We start from the raw sequence: 16015 nt of genomic DNA, 5'->3' as shown, positions 1-16015 counted from the left end.
GGCCACAGTCGTCCAGCTGCGCCAGGGACTGGTTAAGTCTGTTTAGGTCTGTGGTTCAGTATTAGCAAGTGGGGGGTTTTGCGGCTACAGATACACAGCTATGTATGCTCTCCTAACAGATTCCTCTTTATTTCTGAAGCTGACATTTTGGTTTCCATCTTTCTGAACCCAGAGTTTGTCTCTCTCTCAAAAGACTCTATACTCTGGTGTATAACAGTCTATGTATTGGGCCCTCTCCAATCCTTTTCTTTCTCTTTCTTTTTTTTAACATCTTTATTGGAGATGAAGATAATTGCTTTACAATGGTGTGTTAGTTTCTGCTTTATAACAAAGTGAATCAGCTTTACATATACTTATGTTCCCATTTCTCTTCCCCCTTGCGTCTCCCTCCCTCCCACCCTCCCTATCCCACCCCTCTAGGTGGTCACAAAGCACTGAGCTGATCTCCCTGTGCTATGCGGCTGCTTCCCACTAGCTATCTATTTTACATTTGGTAGTGTATATATGTCTATGCCACTCTCTCACTTTGTCCCCGCTTACCCTTCCCCCTCCCCATATCCTCAAGTCCATTCTCTAGTAGGTCTGTGTCTTTATTCCCTTCTTGCCCCTAGGTTCTTCATGACCTCCAATCCTATTCTTAAATCTGACGTTCCTAAACGTCATTAACAACCATTAAAGCAGTGCTTACACACATGGGAGTTTAAACTTCGGGTTCCTTAGTAATTCAAGTTTATTTTTTAAAAATTACCTACTACATACCTACCATATTAGATAAAATTAAAACCTAACATTACGTATTATTATAGTGCAAATAGACATAATGACTTCAAAAAGTGGTTTGGCATTGTCTAGTAAATTTGAAGCATGCATAACTTATTACTCAGCAATTTCTCTCCTACAGGCATCAGAGAAATGAGAGTTATATACAGCACAATACATGGACAAGAATGTTTATAGCCGTACTGTTCATAACAAACCCAAACTGCAAACAATTCATAATTCCACCAACAGAATGGGTAACTTGTGGTATATTCATGTCATAAAATACTATAAAGCTACACATGTGAATGAATTTCACCACAATAAAGCTAAATGAAAGAAAGAAAACATAAAAAAATATATAAGGTATGGTTCCTTTCACACAAAATACAAAAACTGATAAAACGACACTGTACTGTTCAGGGATATACAGATATACACTTAGGTGGCAAAACTGTAGGAAAAAAAAGCAAGGAATAATATTCATGAAAGCAAGAACAGTGATTACCTCTTGGGGAGAAGATGGAGTTGTAAACAAGATGGGCATGTGGGATGCTTTTAGCTGTACTGCTGTTCACGTAAAAGTAATTAAAATAATAATGCCTATATATTTTACATTTCATAATAAGAAGTACTTTTTTTCTGCATAATCCTTAATTGATAAAACACTAACAAGAGCTCTTTCATACAGTGACATTCTGCCAGGAATTTAGCTCTAGGAGAGTAGCCCTGGCAGGTGAGGAAACAGCTGTTTGGAACAGCTGAGTGGAAACAGCTGTTTTCTCTTATCTGGAAATAGCTTCATTAGGATATTAGAGCTGAAAGGGCACCTCCCAATGTAATTTGTAAGGGCACCTTGCCCTGGGGCAATTTCTCAAACTTAGATCCAATGTCTAAGATGTCCCTAAAACATTCCGATGGAGCAGTTTTAGGCTGGGTAGTCATCTGAGACTCAGCTGCCTGGACATAATGCTTGCATGGAAAAGCCAAAGGTACTGTCCATTCTAAACTGCAAGCTTCTCTTAACCAAAGGGCAGTCCACAGTCCCCTGGCTATAGACCTCAATTTTTTTTCTTCAGGTCTTCATTGAAATTTCCATAAGTGGCTAGTTAAAGTTGCATATGAAAACCAAACAACATTTTTACTGATAAAATAAATTAGAAAGTAAATGAAAAAGGGTATCCAATTGTAAAAATAAAATTTGATAAAGGAAAAATGTGAACAGATTGTTCCTAAAGAAAAATATACTAAAGAAATGGTTTATACTAATGGTAACAAATGCTTAGCCATTTATTTTAAATTATAAAATGGAAGGAAAACTAATTCAGAGAACAGTTTAATGATTCAAAATTTAACAAGGAATAAATAGTCTAACCTTTCAGTTAAACCATACCCTTTCAAATTGATTGGCTAGCAAAATTAAGCACAAAGGATTACTTCTATCATACTAGATAAAATAAAATCAATCCAGTCCCAAAGTTCAGGATTGCTTAATGTCATGATGTTAAAGTAAAAAAACCCCAAATTAACTATCAGTAAATTTTTAAAATTCATTCTATCACTCGATTAAAAGTTCCTTAGTTATGGGGAATAATTTCTTTGATTAACTAGATGATATAAAATATCGAAAAAATAAAAGTTGGAAAGAGTTAATGCCTTTGACCTATTATTAACCACTTTTTTCATACACAATACAGTCAAACTTAAAGAATTCTTTTTATTCACATTAACTTAGGAACGGTGATAGTTTGTAAATTATTTTTCAAATGAAGTTTTTAAACTGTGAGGCCATTAACTTGAAACACAGCAATCGATATTAACGGATAAGGACAAAAAAATAAAAGATGGTGACAGGAAGAAAGCGGGGTCTGACAAAGAGCCAAAGATGATCAGGGATTATAGATATCTGTACCCATCTTCCTATAGGTCTGTTGTTCTCTGCACCTCTAAAGATCCAGGCTCGACAAAACTGTGATTATACTGAGGTCAGTTAGCACACATGGCATGTTTACTGTTGTAACTCTCAATGCTGAGCTCAGCGTCTGGCAATACTAGGTGCTCAAGCTTTGGATGAAGAATAACTGCACAGAAAGTTTATTTGATATACTAAATAACTTTAGATGCCATAATTTTCTAAATTCAGCCATTTGCCAATACGCCTACAAAATTTAATTGATCATAATGATAATCTAGCTAAATACTAGCTATACAGGCAGAGATCCTGCCCACCTGACCTTTATACCCCAAATAATGCACAGAATAATGCCTAATACACAATAAATACTCATTATATGTATTTAATCAATGATGATAAGTATTTTCAAAAGCTTGAAGCTGTCTATTAAAGACCCATTAAAAGCGAAATCAATATTTGTGTTTGGGGTGGGGAGGAGGGCAGGGCAGAAATTACAGAGAGACATTTTACTTAAAGGGAGAAATTTGGAACTATCACAGCAGACCGACAACCCAAAGTTTAAACGCAGGCCGGAGGAGACGCCATCAGGACGGTTGTGGCAATGTGGGGAGTTGAAGATGGCTTCAGATTTTCAACTCCAAAATGCTATGGCTTCATTTTAAGGTTATCGATCAATATAAAACTACCTAACAATTCAAATGGCTATAACTTAAGTCATGCATTCTTTTTCAGAAGATAATCTTACCTTTTTCATGAAACTTGTGTCTTGTCTACAAATTTTTTCTCTTTTTATTTTTAGGTCAGCCACATCTGGTATTATTCTAGAGACAATCAATGCATCATTTTTAATGAACAGCACATTTAGTTATAATATCATATCTTATATGATGAATCAGCTATACTTAGGAGTCTGAACTATTTAACACTCATTTCAATGAGCACTTTAAATAAGCCTATATGTAATAATACGACTGAATTCCAAGTTTAATCAAGTAGAACTGCATAAAGTAATCTTGACTTCTAACGTCATTCCTAAGTTTAAAGCAAAACCAAAATAAAATTTATGTAACTAGTGATTACTAGTAGATGAGATCTCTGAAAGTACATTAAAAGACCTTCAACACTGACTATCTTAAAACATATTAATAATTAAATTGTCACAATACCAATTAAATAAAATTCTGGATTAATAAAACCTGAAAATCCTAGATTAAAAAAATTACAATACTTAGAAATCTGAAAACATTACCATTAAGCCTATTTTCAAATAGCACATTACCTGATCCCTCGAAGCTTTGCCCTATTGTCATGGCGATCCATGAGATTATGCATTACTTCCAAGACTAACTGTCTCAGTTCATAGTCTTCCATGAGGGATGGTGATAACAAAGGATCCAGAAAAGACCCCGGCAGTGCAGTAACTATTGTCTTTGCTTTGTATCCAAAGGTTACCTGATTATAGGGAGGAAAAACAAAGAAACAAACAAAAAAACCTTTGCCATGAGTCCTTCTTTGGTAAAACTCTCAAGCTGTTTTATAAGAACCATAAGCTTAGAGAAAACAGCAAGTATGGACACAAGCCTGAAGGAAAAACTAAAAGGAAATTTGTGAGATGATGAGGATTTTACTGAATTTACAAAAACATCATTCATAGAGTTAATAAAATTAATAATAGCACACATTTACCATATGCCAGGCATGAATCTAAGCACTATATGTGTATTAACTTCACCATTACCGTATTCCTATGAGGCTAGGCATTAGTGTACCCCCATTTTGTAAAAGAAAACTGAGGCTCAGAGAGACTAAGACTATATGGAACAGGTAGTCAGTCCTAAATGGATATGAGGAGACTAGGCAGCAAATAACACAGGTAAGACCTGAAAATGTTAAAATGGCAAATAATTCTTTTATTTTAAATTAAGCAATTTAGGTTAATAGGAAAGCATTTTCATTTTGGAAAGCTGTACTTTATTCTTTATTTGATGTGACATTTCTGAGTGTATCCCTACGTCTAAAGTTGGAGCTTTCAATTAGCATATACTTTAATGCTATTAAATAGTTTAACCATACCACATAGAAATTCATTCAGTTGACTATGTAGTACAATTAGGATTAGAGACAAGGTTATTTACTCAGGGAATTTATTTAATAAAAAGGCTTAGGACCAAATGAAATTTCATGTGGGTAATCTCTATTTATATTCAGGATTACTCTAGCATATATAGCACATCTAACATTTTACATTTGGGCACTCATTATAGGATAAAAGTGATTTTATAAGTGAGCAGAAATTGGTGGGACAATTACTACCCACCTAGAAAAACTAAAAATATATCCGTATCTTATACCACATACAAAAATAAACCTCAGATCAAAGTTCTACATGTGGAAAGCTGAATTTTAAACCTTTTGTAAGAAGATGTAAACAAATGTGTTCATATCATCAGAGTAGGCAGGGAGCTCTTAAACAAGATCCAAATAAAAAAGCAAAGATCACATAGGAAAGGACTGACAAATCTGGCTCTAGCTGGGCCCAGGCATCTTCATCTATAAAATGGCAATGCTTCCTGCCCTCGGTATGTTTCATCCTTATGAAGATCAAATAAGACGACAGGAGAAGTGAGGAATAAACAATAAAAGTAAAATTTTAAAGAATGAAAAGCATAATGTTCAAGTATCTAAACCACAGGAAAAAAACTTACCGTAAATACTGTCTTATAATGCAAGAAAAAGAAACTGATAATGTGAAGCTATTCTTTTAACCTCTTTAATGATTTAGGGTTAAGTGTGTTCTTCACCTGTCTTAAATTCCTTACCATAAGTAAAGATCTCAGCAACATTATCTGAATCCGCCTGGTTCCCAAATCCCTAAAATATACAAAATCGTGGTATTATCTTATTAAGAGTAATTAACTTCCTTTCCTTACATTATTATTTATTGATTTAAAAACTCTATTCATATTAGCTATATAGATTTTATTTTCATACTAGCTAAAGTCAAGGCTCACTTTATACTCTAAAGTAAATTCCACATGAATTAAAGGGTTATATGTTAAAAAAAAGTCAAATTTGAACCAAAAAAATTAAAAAGCTATTGGCTCTCAAAGGAAACAGACCTCTGCACGTAATGACATGAAAAGTCAGCTGTATGAATACACAACAAAACAACCTCAATTAAAAGATACTATAAATTGGCGAATAGATCTATTGCAAATATAATTGACAAACATAACATCTATTTAACATATACTGATAAGCAGGTAAGAATGTGCCTAAATAATTCTTATATAAATAGTTCTTCAAAAAAGAATTAACAAATGAAGAAAGGGTTCTCTAATTAATGGCCAAATAAATATAAGTCAAATAAGACTATCATTTCCTTATTAAATTAGCAACACACAAACATATTTACAAATTAAAGCTTTAGCATGTTGTAAAATCAAAGCAAATCTATAAAATGAGGGGAGGGGGCCAAGACATATGATCTTTAAAATAACTTTCAGTTCTAGAATTCTAGAAATAAGTCAACATTCCTTCCACAGTGACAAACTTGAAACTTTACCCTAAATAATCTACATATATAGAAAATGCCCAGGCTGACCAGACCTTCCACCTAGCCAATATAAGAAAATTTGAGAATTTATGATATACTGAAAACTGATTCTAAAAGCATGCAATGTTTTTTTGGTTTTGTCTTGTTTTTTAATTTTTATTGGAGTATGGTTGCTTTGCAATGTTGTGTTAGCCTCCACTGCACAACAAAATGAATCAGCCATACATATACAGATATCCCCTCCCTTTTGGACCTCCCTCCCATTTAGGTTACCACAGGGCATTAGGTAGAGTTCCCTGTGCTATACAGTATGTTCCCATCAGTTGCCTATTTTATACACAGTATCAATAATGTATATGTGTCAACCCCAGTCTCCCAATTCCTCCCACCCAAGCATGCAATGTTGATTCAACTGCTTAGCAATCTAGTGCCATAACAACACCACAGGACTTTTATTACTGAGTAAAAAGACAAAACATTTTATAGATTTAAGATAAAATTTAATACAAGATTAAGTTCAAGTTTACAGTTTGAGAACACAGAACAACTACATACACATACCCTAGTTGACTGATATCCAAAGTATGGGTGGATGTTCCAAAGACGGGTACTTTCCCCATAATGAACATCATGATTTCTGACCTCTGATAATCGGGTAGGTTACTTCCAAAAAATCCTATAAAAATATTAAGATAAATTTAAGATAAATTTTACAAATGGAAAAGTTTATTTTTCCATATAATAAAAAATCATAATATATTTTTAACCACAGCTTTCAATATGTGGTAAAATAATGTCTTTGAGCTACATGTAAGTCTAAAGATATTATAATTTCTTTGGTGAAAATCATTTAATGATGTACATTATAAGATGTGTTTAATGGACTAATGCTTAGATTAAGATAAATGTTTGAAAGTCTTTTGCATACAGTTAACAGTGGCAAATCATCAATTTGAATTGACTGGAGTTTTAGAAAAAGGAAAAAAAAAACTTTTGGTAGTATTTCTGATGAAACCCTTGTTCCCATTTTGTAAGCCTAAATTCCTGTTCTAGTAAGAAAGTCAATAATTAAGCCACTACTTTGGCTTCCCCAGGATTGTTGAAATGTTCTAGAATGTCATTATAATGAGCCAGGTTTACAGTCTAACACTGTGGGTTAATTCAGTATTAATTCAATATACATAATTCAACTTATTTACTTATTTGTCATTTTTCTCAAGGAACTCTTGGGTATTGTGCATATTTTGAATTTATCTGTTATAGCTTTGGAGAGTTTACTTCCTGGTCACAGAAGACTTAGGACACTTAATTCACTTACTCAAACTTTTAACCCTGTTGTTTCTTTGAAAGATCAGAACAGGTATTAAAACCTGGCTATTTTTAAACTTTCATTGGGTTATTTGTATGGAAATATGTTAATATAAATGTTTCAGACATTACATGAAATTTCTAAAAATCTTATATTTGTATTTGTATGGAAATATGTATGGAAATATGTTAATATAAATGTTTCAGACATTACATGAAATTTCTAAAAATCTTAAAAAAAAAACAACAAAAAAAAAAACCTGGCTATTTTTGATCATTTCTTAAAATGCAACATAATCATTACAGAAACCTACATTTTTAATATTTCTTTAAGAGTAAATTAGTTTTTCAACTTAACTCTTCAGCCTGTATTACTGGAGTTAATAATATCTTTCTATAAATTCAAATTGTTCTATTTATCATTTTGATTAGATCTAGGGGTAAAACTCATTTCTCTTTATAACATACTCTAGCAATCAAAAATCTCATGATCTTAACATTATTCAATCAGCATAAAGTATATTATTCTACCCAACACTTGAGCACATATTTATGGGGGTAGGAAGCTACTTTGTATTTCTATCCTTACAGCAACAAATAATAGTACCTTATGAATCCAGGTACTATTATTTGTGTCAGTTTCCTCTTGTGGAAATTAGGATAAGAGAGGTTAGGAATTCACACAAGAAATTACACAGCTAACATTAAGACCTGAGGTGAGATCTATTCATCTCCAAAGCCTATGTATGTTATTATTACTCTCTGCTTCCTCTCTATAAGGTATTTTCAACTTTCCAAGAACCCAATTAGGTATGTTCCTAATCACTGTACAAAACTGGACACTGATTTTCTGTTCCAAGCAAGTTGGTCATTAACCACAAAGGCAGAAATTTTCCAACAAGTCAACTGTGAGGACAGCCAGAAAGTTAACTCATTCTCTATTCCCATTGTTTGTATTTGAACTGCTGAATAGAAGTGCTAATGAGCCTCCCCAAAAGAGCAGAGCATTATTTTAAAAGAAAGCTTGGCCAACAGGCCTCCTATCTTCAAGTGCAAAAGCTACAGCAGCCCTGTTCTGTGTCCCACCAATATTCACGTGATCTGATAAATAAAGAATACTGAGAACTTCTGAAAGAAAATATTGAGGAAAGCAGAAGTTGATTTAAATAAAAGTCTTATTCACTGTGCCACACTGCACTGTTTTTCTCTCATGTTTTAATTTTCACGTTATTCTGAATGTGTTATGTCACAGAAATATTGCTTGTCTGTGGTATATACATTTTATAACAACATACTTGAGAAACAATAAATTAAATACTCTAGAGTAAAACAGTAACACTGAATTAACTAGAAATCACTAAAGCAATTTAAATTAATTCTCTGAAAACAAGACTAGCTGATTTGATATACCATCTTAAAATATCACAGACACTCTGGGCCTTTGCCCTAATGAGGACAATTTCTATGCACATGATGAGATTGTGATTAGGTGAAACAGAGGTACTACCCCAAGCAGATCAACCAAAGGCATCCACAAGGTAGGAGCCACGTGCATCAAGAAGCCCAAGCATACGGCCTGGTGTAAGTTCAATATGTTCAATAAAAAGGTGCTGAATGTGGATGCGTAATGCATGTATGCATATCCATAAAACTTTAGAAATAAACAAAGGAAAACTCTGTATTAAATATGCCAAAGGACTATTATAAACAAGTGGCCCATAGGTAGGATATTACTCAAATATTCTGAGCTCCAGAATAAATTTATATGACTCTATTATTAGTAGAAACTATTAGTAACCACTAGAAATTAGGTACTAAACCCCAAGAATACAACTCAATTTGGAAATTATCCTAGAAATCATACAGTTACATTAAAATATGATCTGGATACTCTAAAGAAAATATTGGAAGAGGAGGGTTAAAGTAGGAAGAGTTTGATTGCTTTAATTTGTATTTATATACAGTCTGATCTTTAATTTCCCAAAAAATTCCCCATGGCTTTCTTTTTTTTTTTTTTTTTTTTTTTTTAAGTAAGCTCTTTATCCTTTTACCCTTTGTGTGTGTGAGGGGAGGGGGAAGCATATGATATTAAAGCCTAAGTATCAGTACCCAGATCCTGGTCTCTAGTGCCTCTCCCCACTAAAAGGAACCACAGCTCCTTAGAGAAATGACTGATTCTAGGATTGGGGCAGGAAGTATAAAATGAACCTAAGGCTGTGCTTAAAAGAAATGTGGGGGGATATTACAAAGATACAGAAAATAGGGGCTCCACTGGCCAAATCTGGGACAGTTTGACCACCAAAATAATAATAATAATTTAAAAAGTACAGAATAAATTATGAAGATAAAAATATAAATCCATGAGCTCATACCACTGTATTTAAATAGATAAACACATGTATTCCTACATACATAAGTAGGGAGAAAAAGGGGCTCTTGCTTACAATGAACACTGAGTGCCAAGTGAGAGTGCCAAGTTGATAACCATCATTTTGTAACCATCACGGGAAAGACTGGTTCAGGTAAGAATTTTGAATGGTTGCTACATCTAGGGGGTAGTTTGGATGGAGAGCAGACTATCTGCACGGCCTAAAAGTATCTTCTCAGAGACTGCTTATTATTTGCAAGGGGAAAAATGGAAACTGTGCAGCAGAGGAATAGAACAATACTTTGTGTGATCAAAACTAACATCACCAGCGAGAAGTAGGTGTACACTGTGTACCTCTGAATGTGATAATCTGAGAAGAACACTATCACTTACGTAGTATCCAGCCAGGAACCCATAACCTGAATTTAATCATGAGGAAAGAGCAAACAAACCCACGTGAGGATATTTTTTTTTTAAGTGAGGGGTCAGGGGGACCTATAGTCTTAAAAAATGCCCATATCATAAAAGAGAAATGTTCCAATCTAAAGGAACCAAAGAAACATCACAACTAAATGCAACTAAATGATCCTAGACTGGATCCTGGACCTAAGGAGAAACATGCTATAAAGGACATTATCAGGTCAAACGACAAAACTGAAATATGAAAGTTTGACTAAAGTACTGTATCAAAGTTAAATTTACTGGTTTGATAACTGTACTCTGGTTATGTAAGAGTACTCTGGTTTATTCTTTGGAAAAATAATCTGTAGTCAAGAGCCATGCACTTACCATCCAGTGGTTAGGAAAAAAATGTAGATGTGCATATGTATGTATCTATGTCTCGCTATATGTATATATTTATATATGTGCTTATGTGTGTATATCTATATATACACACATATACATACACACACAGAAAAACGGAGAAAGGGATGGAGAAAGGCAGACAGAGAGAGAAAGGAAATGATAAAGTAAATGACATAAAATATTAATAGATGAATCTGGGTGAAGGGTATATACAGTGTTCTTTGTCGTAGTCTTATGTTTGTTTATTTTCCAAACAGAAAGTTTTTAAAAAAGTCTAAGCTATCATTCACCTTTGACTAATGTCCCGTAAGAGACAAGTACCTTCCGTGAGGGCTTTCTGAATCACTGTTTCCCAGAATAATTTGAAAAGTGGAATGTACTCACCTATTGTTTGGATGATAGCATTCTGCACAATCTTCTCATCACTGTCTTTGGAACTTGTGTTTAAGTTGGCACTGCTTATAGATCCTCCCTGTAAATCATTTGCTTCAAATTCAACACTGAGACGCAGATGCTTCAATAGGGTGTTAAAGACTTCCAGCACTGTGGGTCCTGCAAATGAACCCTGATGTGAGCAGATACATTTTTCCGGCAATGTACACTCAAAACCAATCTTCGTTATTTCTCAACAGAGATTTCTGCATATTTTCTAAGTACTTGGAAATACTTCATAATTTATGAACTAACTAGCACATTAAAAAAGTAAATGAGAAATACCTAAATAAGAAAGTCTCCTAGCTATTCCAACAAACATTTACTGGGCATCTCTGAGCAACTCACTGTTTGAATCCTTGGTACAAACCACACAAAATATGTATATTCATATAAAGATTACAAAAAACTTTCCATCTATCTAATCTTGTCTACTCAGAATAATGTGTACAGTATTGGGATAAACTGACTGTTGGGTCAGAATCCACAGAACTATAATATAGCTCACTGTGGCCTAAGAAATTTGTTTGGCATCTTTTGAGGCTGAAGAAGAAAGAATTTTGCCTCAATTATTAGACAGAAACTAGACAATTTATCACATTCAGGTAAACTAAATATGCTCTCTGTTTTTAGTACTATAAATACTCTGCCTGTGTTTCTGGCACTGCATCTATCACGCTATACTTTAATCAGTGTTTTTATTTCTGCCTCCTACTCTAGATTCCAACTTTCTCCAGGACAGGCAGCCACGTTCAAATGCTTCTTTGAATGTATGGAACCTAAAACATAGCAACCTCACACATAATAGATATTAGCAGGTGAGACGATTCAGTCAATGCATCATCTGTGTTTCACTTCATATTTCAAGTTAACTCTTCAATTAAATAACCTGCTTCCATCTCTTTGAGATAAGTTATGAGTAATGACAAGTCCATATCCAAAATGCCCACTCTCATTTGACACTGAGTGAGTATTAGAATACTTCACCAGCTAATATATAGTTCCACTTTCATTTTGAAGCAAAGAAACCATAACTAGATTTTCCTCCTAACTTCAGTAATTTTATTAGGAACCCTTCCATTCTTCTGATCACATGTGAGTGAAAGAGCATGATGTCTGACCTGTCCCTTCTCCTTGTTACCCCTCTCTCTAGTCAGTCAGTTATCAGATCCTGCTGGCTTTACGTTCCCATTCCTACTGCTGCCATCAAGGTCAAGTTCTTTCTCTGTGCCTCCAATGGTGACAACCACCTGTGACTTCCAATGTGTCCTACGCTCTGCAGCCAGATGAACTGCCCTGTAACACATCTCTGATGAAGAGCACAGTAAATCTCTTTAACTAGTGCCAGTCCACTGTAGAATGACACCCGTGACCTGGCCACGCCTGGAACTTGAAGCCATTCCTCAGGCTTCCCCCACACTACCACCACACGTCCTAGTCAAATGGGCTACGTAATACTTCCCTCCTGCTGATCCATTTTCCCTCCCTTCTCTGGACCCTGGTTTTCTTATGATATGTGATCAAATTCTGCCTTGTATTACAGTATTAGGTAAAGTCATCTAACTCCAAGTAAACCATAACTTTCTTGTATCTGTACCCTCCCAATGTTTAGCATATAACTGGTATTCAAAAATCTTTACTGGAAAAAAGGAGGAAGGGAAGAAGAGAATGATTTGGAGGGAAATGTTTAACTGTACACTAAGGAAGTCCGACAACAGTCATGTGAACCTAACATTTCAAGAGAAATTAGAGCACATTTAAAAACATTGCAAATATTTTCAACGAGTTTTCCACACATTGCTATTCCTACTGAAAAAAAAAACATTCTGAAAATGATTAATGAATTTTTTTTGGGGGGGGGTTGCTGGCACTCACCTATGGAACCTTTAGCAGCAATGGCAACAGCCTGTAACAGAACCTGAATAATACCTGCTCGAACTCGTGGAGAATCTTTTTTACGAGCATCAAGGTGTCCTAGAATCTCCTGGATCACATGGTGAGAATACTGAGCCTAAAAGAACAAAATAGTGTAAAAATATATGAACAATTACATGCATCCTGGCAGAATTCATAAGAATGATAAACCATGTGACATTTAATGGAACAATAGGTAGCCATTAGAAACCATTCTTTTTAAGAATAAATAGGGATACCGGAAAATATTTACGATATCCTGAGTGAAAAAAAGCAAGTTGTAAAATACTACGTTAAATAAAATTCTGTTTTTTAAAAAGTATATAAGACTAGAATTATATGTGCCTACATATTAACACTGGTCATCTTTGAGAGGGAGATTTATGAGAAATTTTTACTCTCTTTGTACTTCTCTGTAATTCCACAAAGAATATTTATACACTCTTATAACTTGATAATAGGACAAAATGTTGTTAAAAAACAGACAGATTATGACATTTATAGTACTTCTCTCTTACCCAACCAGATACATACTGTTTCTTATCATGGACATCTAACAATGCTAAACAGTTAAAACTCTCATCTAATCAAGAGCCACTACCAAAATTAAAGTCTTAACAATGTGTACCTGATGAAATTTCCTGATCAGGGCCAGCTAGTTTAATGTTTTATGGACAGAGGTTGAAATATTACCTAAGAATGATTCCTATATCAATTTTATAGTAAATGGCAATTAAAACAATCAAATCTATCAGAAGTTTTGATTGTATCAGGATAGTCTTATTAAAGAGAAACTCCCATTCTGGTGGGTACTACCATGTAATTTTTGATTAATGGACTTCAAAAAACATATGGTGCACTTAAAGCTCCTTCTAAAGCAATGCTGTGGACCAGAAGTCATTTCTCAGAAATTTAATCAACAAATATTTATTGATTCTTCAGTTTCTTCAACTTTGTAATTTACTTTACTTTTTGTAAAAAACAATTTCATCTAGTAACTAAATCTGAATGAGGAGGGCAAATGAAGAAATACAAGGCTACTGAAGACCAGGGGAACAGCCTTAATTATGTCCACAGATTGCCAGATCAACTTCTCACCTACTAAACTAAAATTAAATTAAAAGATCTTAAAAGTTCTCATCAAAGGGGAAAAAAAATGTGTAACTATGTGAGGTGATGGATCTTGAGAAAACTTATTAAGGTAATCATTTTGCAATGTTGTATGCCTTAATCTTATATAATGTTATATGTCAATTATAATCTCAATAAAACTGGGAAGAAATTTTTTTAAATTATCCTTCCACATCCAAACCAGCTTTATAATAACTACCATGCATTGAAAACCTACATTATGCTAGGCATGCTATAGTAACCTAAACTTAATGTTTAATTTAGACCAAAAGTTCTAGAACAGAATGACCAGAATTTGAATCCTTACGTTCTACCTGTGTACCCTTGAGTGAGGTGTCTGACCTCTCTAAAGGTCAGTTTTCTGATCTGTAAAATGGGGATAATAACAATATCTACTTCATAAATAAGGAGGATTAATGAGATGAAGCATATACATAAGGTTATTAGCATATTCAGAGGTATAGTCAGCACTTGATAAATGGTACCTTCTATTTTAATATAAAAATGAACAATTCAATGAATTCATTAAAATTTCCTTTTCAGAAATGAGGAAATTGAAGCTCAGAGAGGCTAAATGATTTGCCCAAGTTCTATGCAACTAGTAAACAGCACATCTAGGATGCAAATCCTGGTATGACCTATACTAAAAGCTGTACTGCTTCTTACTACCTTATCTCCTTTAAATTAATGATGACTTTTTAGGGCATTAAAAATGTAGATAGTGTTAAAAAATAAAGACCTAAAATCCTACTTGAATTAAGAGCTAACTGGGTCTGTTCAAGTTTTGAGGAAAACCAAGGCTGTCTCTGCAGTAGATAAGAGTGCCTCATCAAGTGCCTCAATCTATAAAGACTACACTATTGCACAGTAAATATCCAATAAATGTATCAGCTATATGATGCTGTAATAAATATCAATTCTAATACCAGTTTATCATAAACTATAAATGCTCAATAATGTATTTAATAAATGCACAATAAAGATTGTCATCATAAAATTATTTAGTTCTTTTTAATTAGATATTTTTTCATCCTGGCAAATAAGAATATAAGCGGTAAATAAAAATAAATGAGACAAAGAACTAAATTAAGAACATTTCTTATCTCCTACATTGTTCTCTATCTCTGTCTGAGGACATGCTTATCGACACAGAACTAAAATTACTTATATATAAATATAACAGTTAACCAATCCTTACCTGAATGGAATACATTATAATTTTAAAGCAGTGAACTGCAAATTCATTGGGATCCCATAGTCTGTGATGATCTAAATGCCTGTAAATTAACAGTAAGAAAAGTACTTTAAGAATTCCTTATTTTTATTATACTTTCTCCTCTAGAACCCTCAACAATATGCAAAGCCTGCCAATCAAAAGAATATTATCTAAAAGAAAGTCAATGTTTCCATTTCCAGAACAACTGCCAGATCCTTTCATAAAACAGTAACAATAAAAGACTAGAATATATATATATACACACACATATACATACATATACATATATATATGATTTTTCAATACCAACATGAGCTGGCAAGAAAGAAAAGTCCCTCAGTCCAGACTCCACAAGAAGGTGAGAATCTGGAGAGGTAAGTATACACTGAAGCCAGTAGTTGTCTTAGGCACATCTTCAGATCTCTGGTAGCTGACAGCTAGTGGTTTAAAGGGTTGTATACACAGGAGACTGGAGACAAAGTTTAGGGTCCACCCAGGAAAGGTGGCTATCAGATCAGAAATACATGCATCAATTCAAGCCGTAAAAGACGACACCTTCAGTGAATCTGGGGGAATGTTCTATGTTGTAGAAGACTGTCAAGAAGCTTG

At 34.0% G+C, this 16015-nt stretch overlaps 1 protein-coding gene across 2 annotated transcripts in view; it reads right to left on the bottom strand.

The window, feature by feature from the left end:
- EFR3A (EFR3 homolog A) overlaps positions 1-16015 on the bottom strand; it is a 95759-nt gene that overhangs the window by 27284 nt on the left and 52460 nt on the right. For both annotated transcript variants that reach the window (XM_068525473.1, XM_068525474.1), the window contains 7 exons: positions 15389-15467; positions 13021-13156; positions 11098-11265; positions 6792-6906; positions 5494-5545; positions 3954-4126; positions 3420-3495 (listed from right to left, as the gene is read on the bottom strand). In XM_068525473.1, coding sequence (XP_068381574.1) covers positions 3420-3495; positions 3954-4126; positions 5494-5545; positions 6792-6906; positions 11098-11265; positions 13021-13156; positions 15389-15467 — 799 coding nt within the window. The remainder of the gene's footprint in view (positions 1-3419; positions 3496-3953; positions 4127-5493; positions 5546-6791; positions 6907-11097; positions 11266-13020; positions 13157-15388; positions 15468-16015) is intronic.

Source organism: Eschrichtius robustus, chromosome 17, assembly GCF_028021215.1.
Source record: "Eschrichtius robustus isolate mEscRob2 chromosome 17, mEscRob2.pri, whole genome shotgun sequence".
NCBI lineage: Eukaryota > Metazoa > Chordata > Mammalia > Artiodactyla > Eschrichtiidae > Eschrichtius > Eschrichtius robustus.
This window is presented reverse-complemented; position numbering and strand designations above follow the sequence as displayed.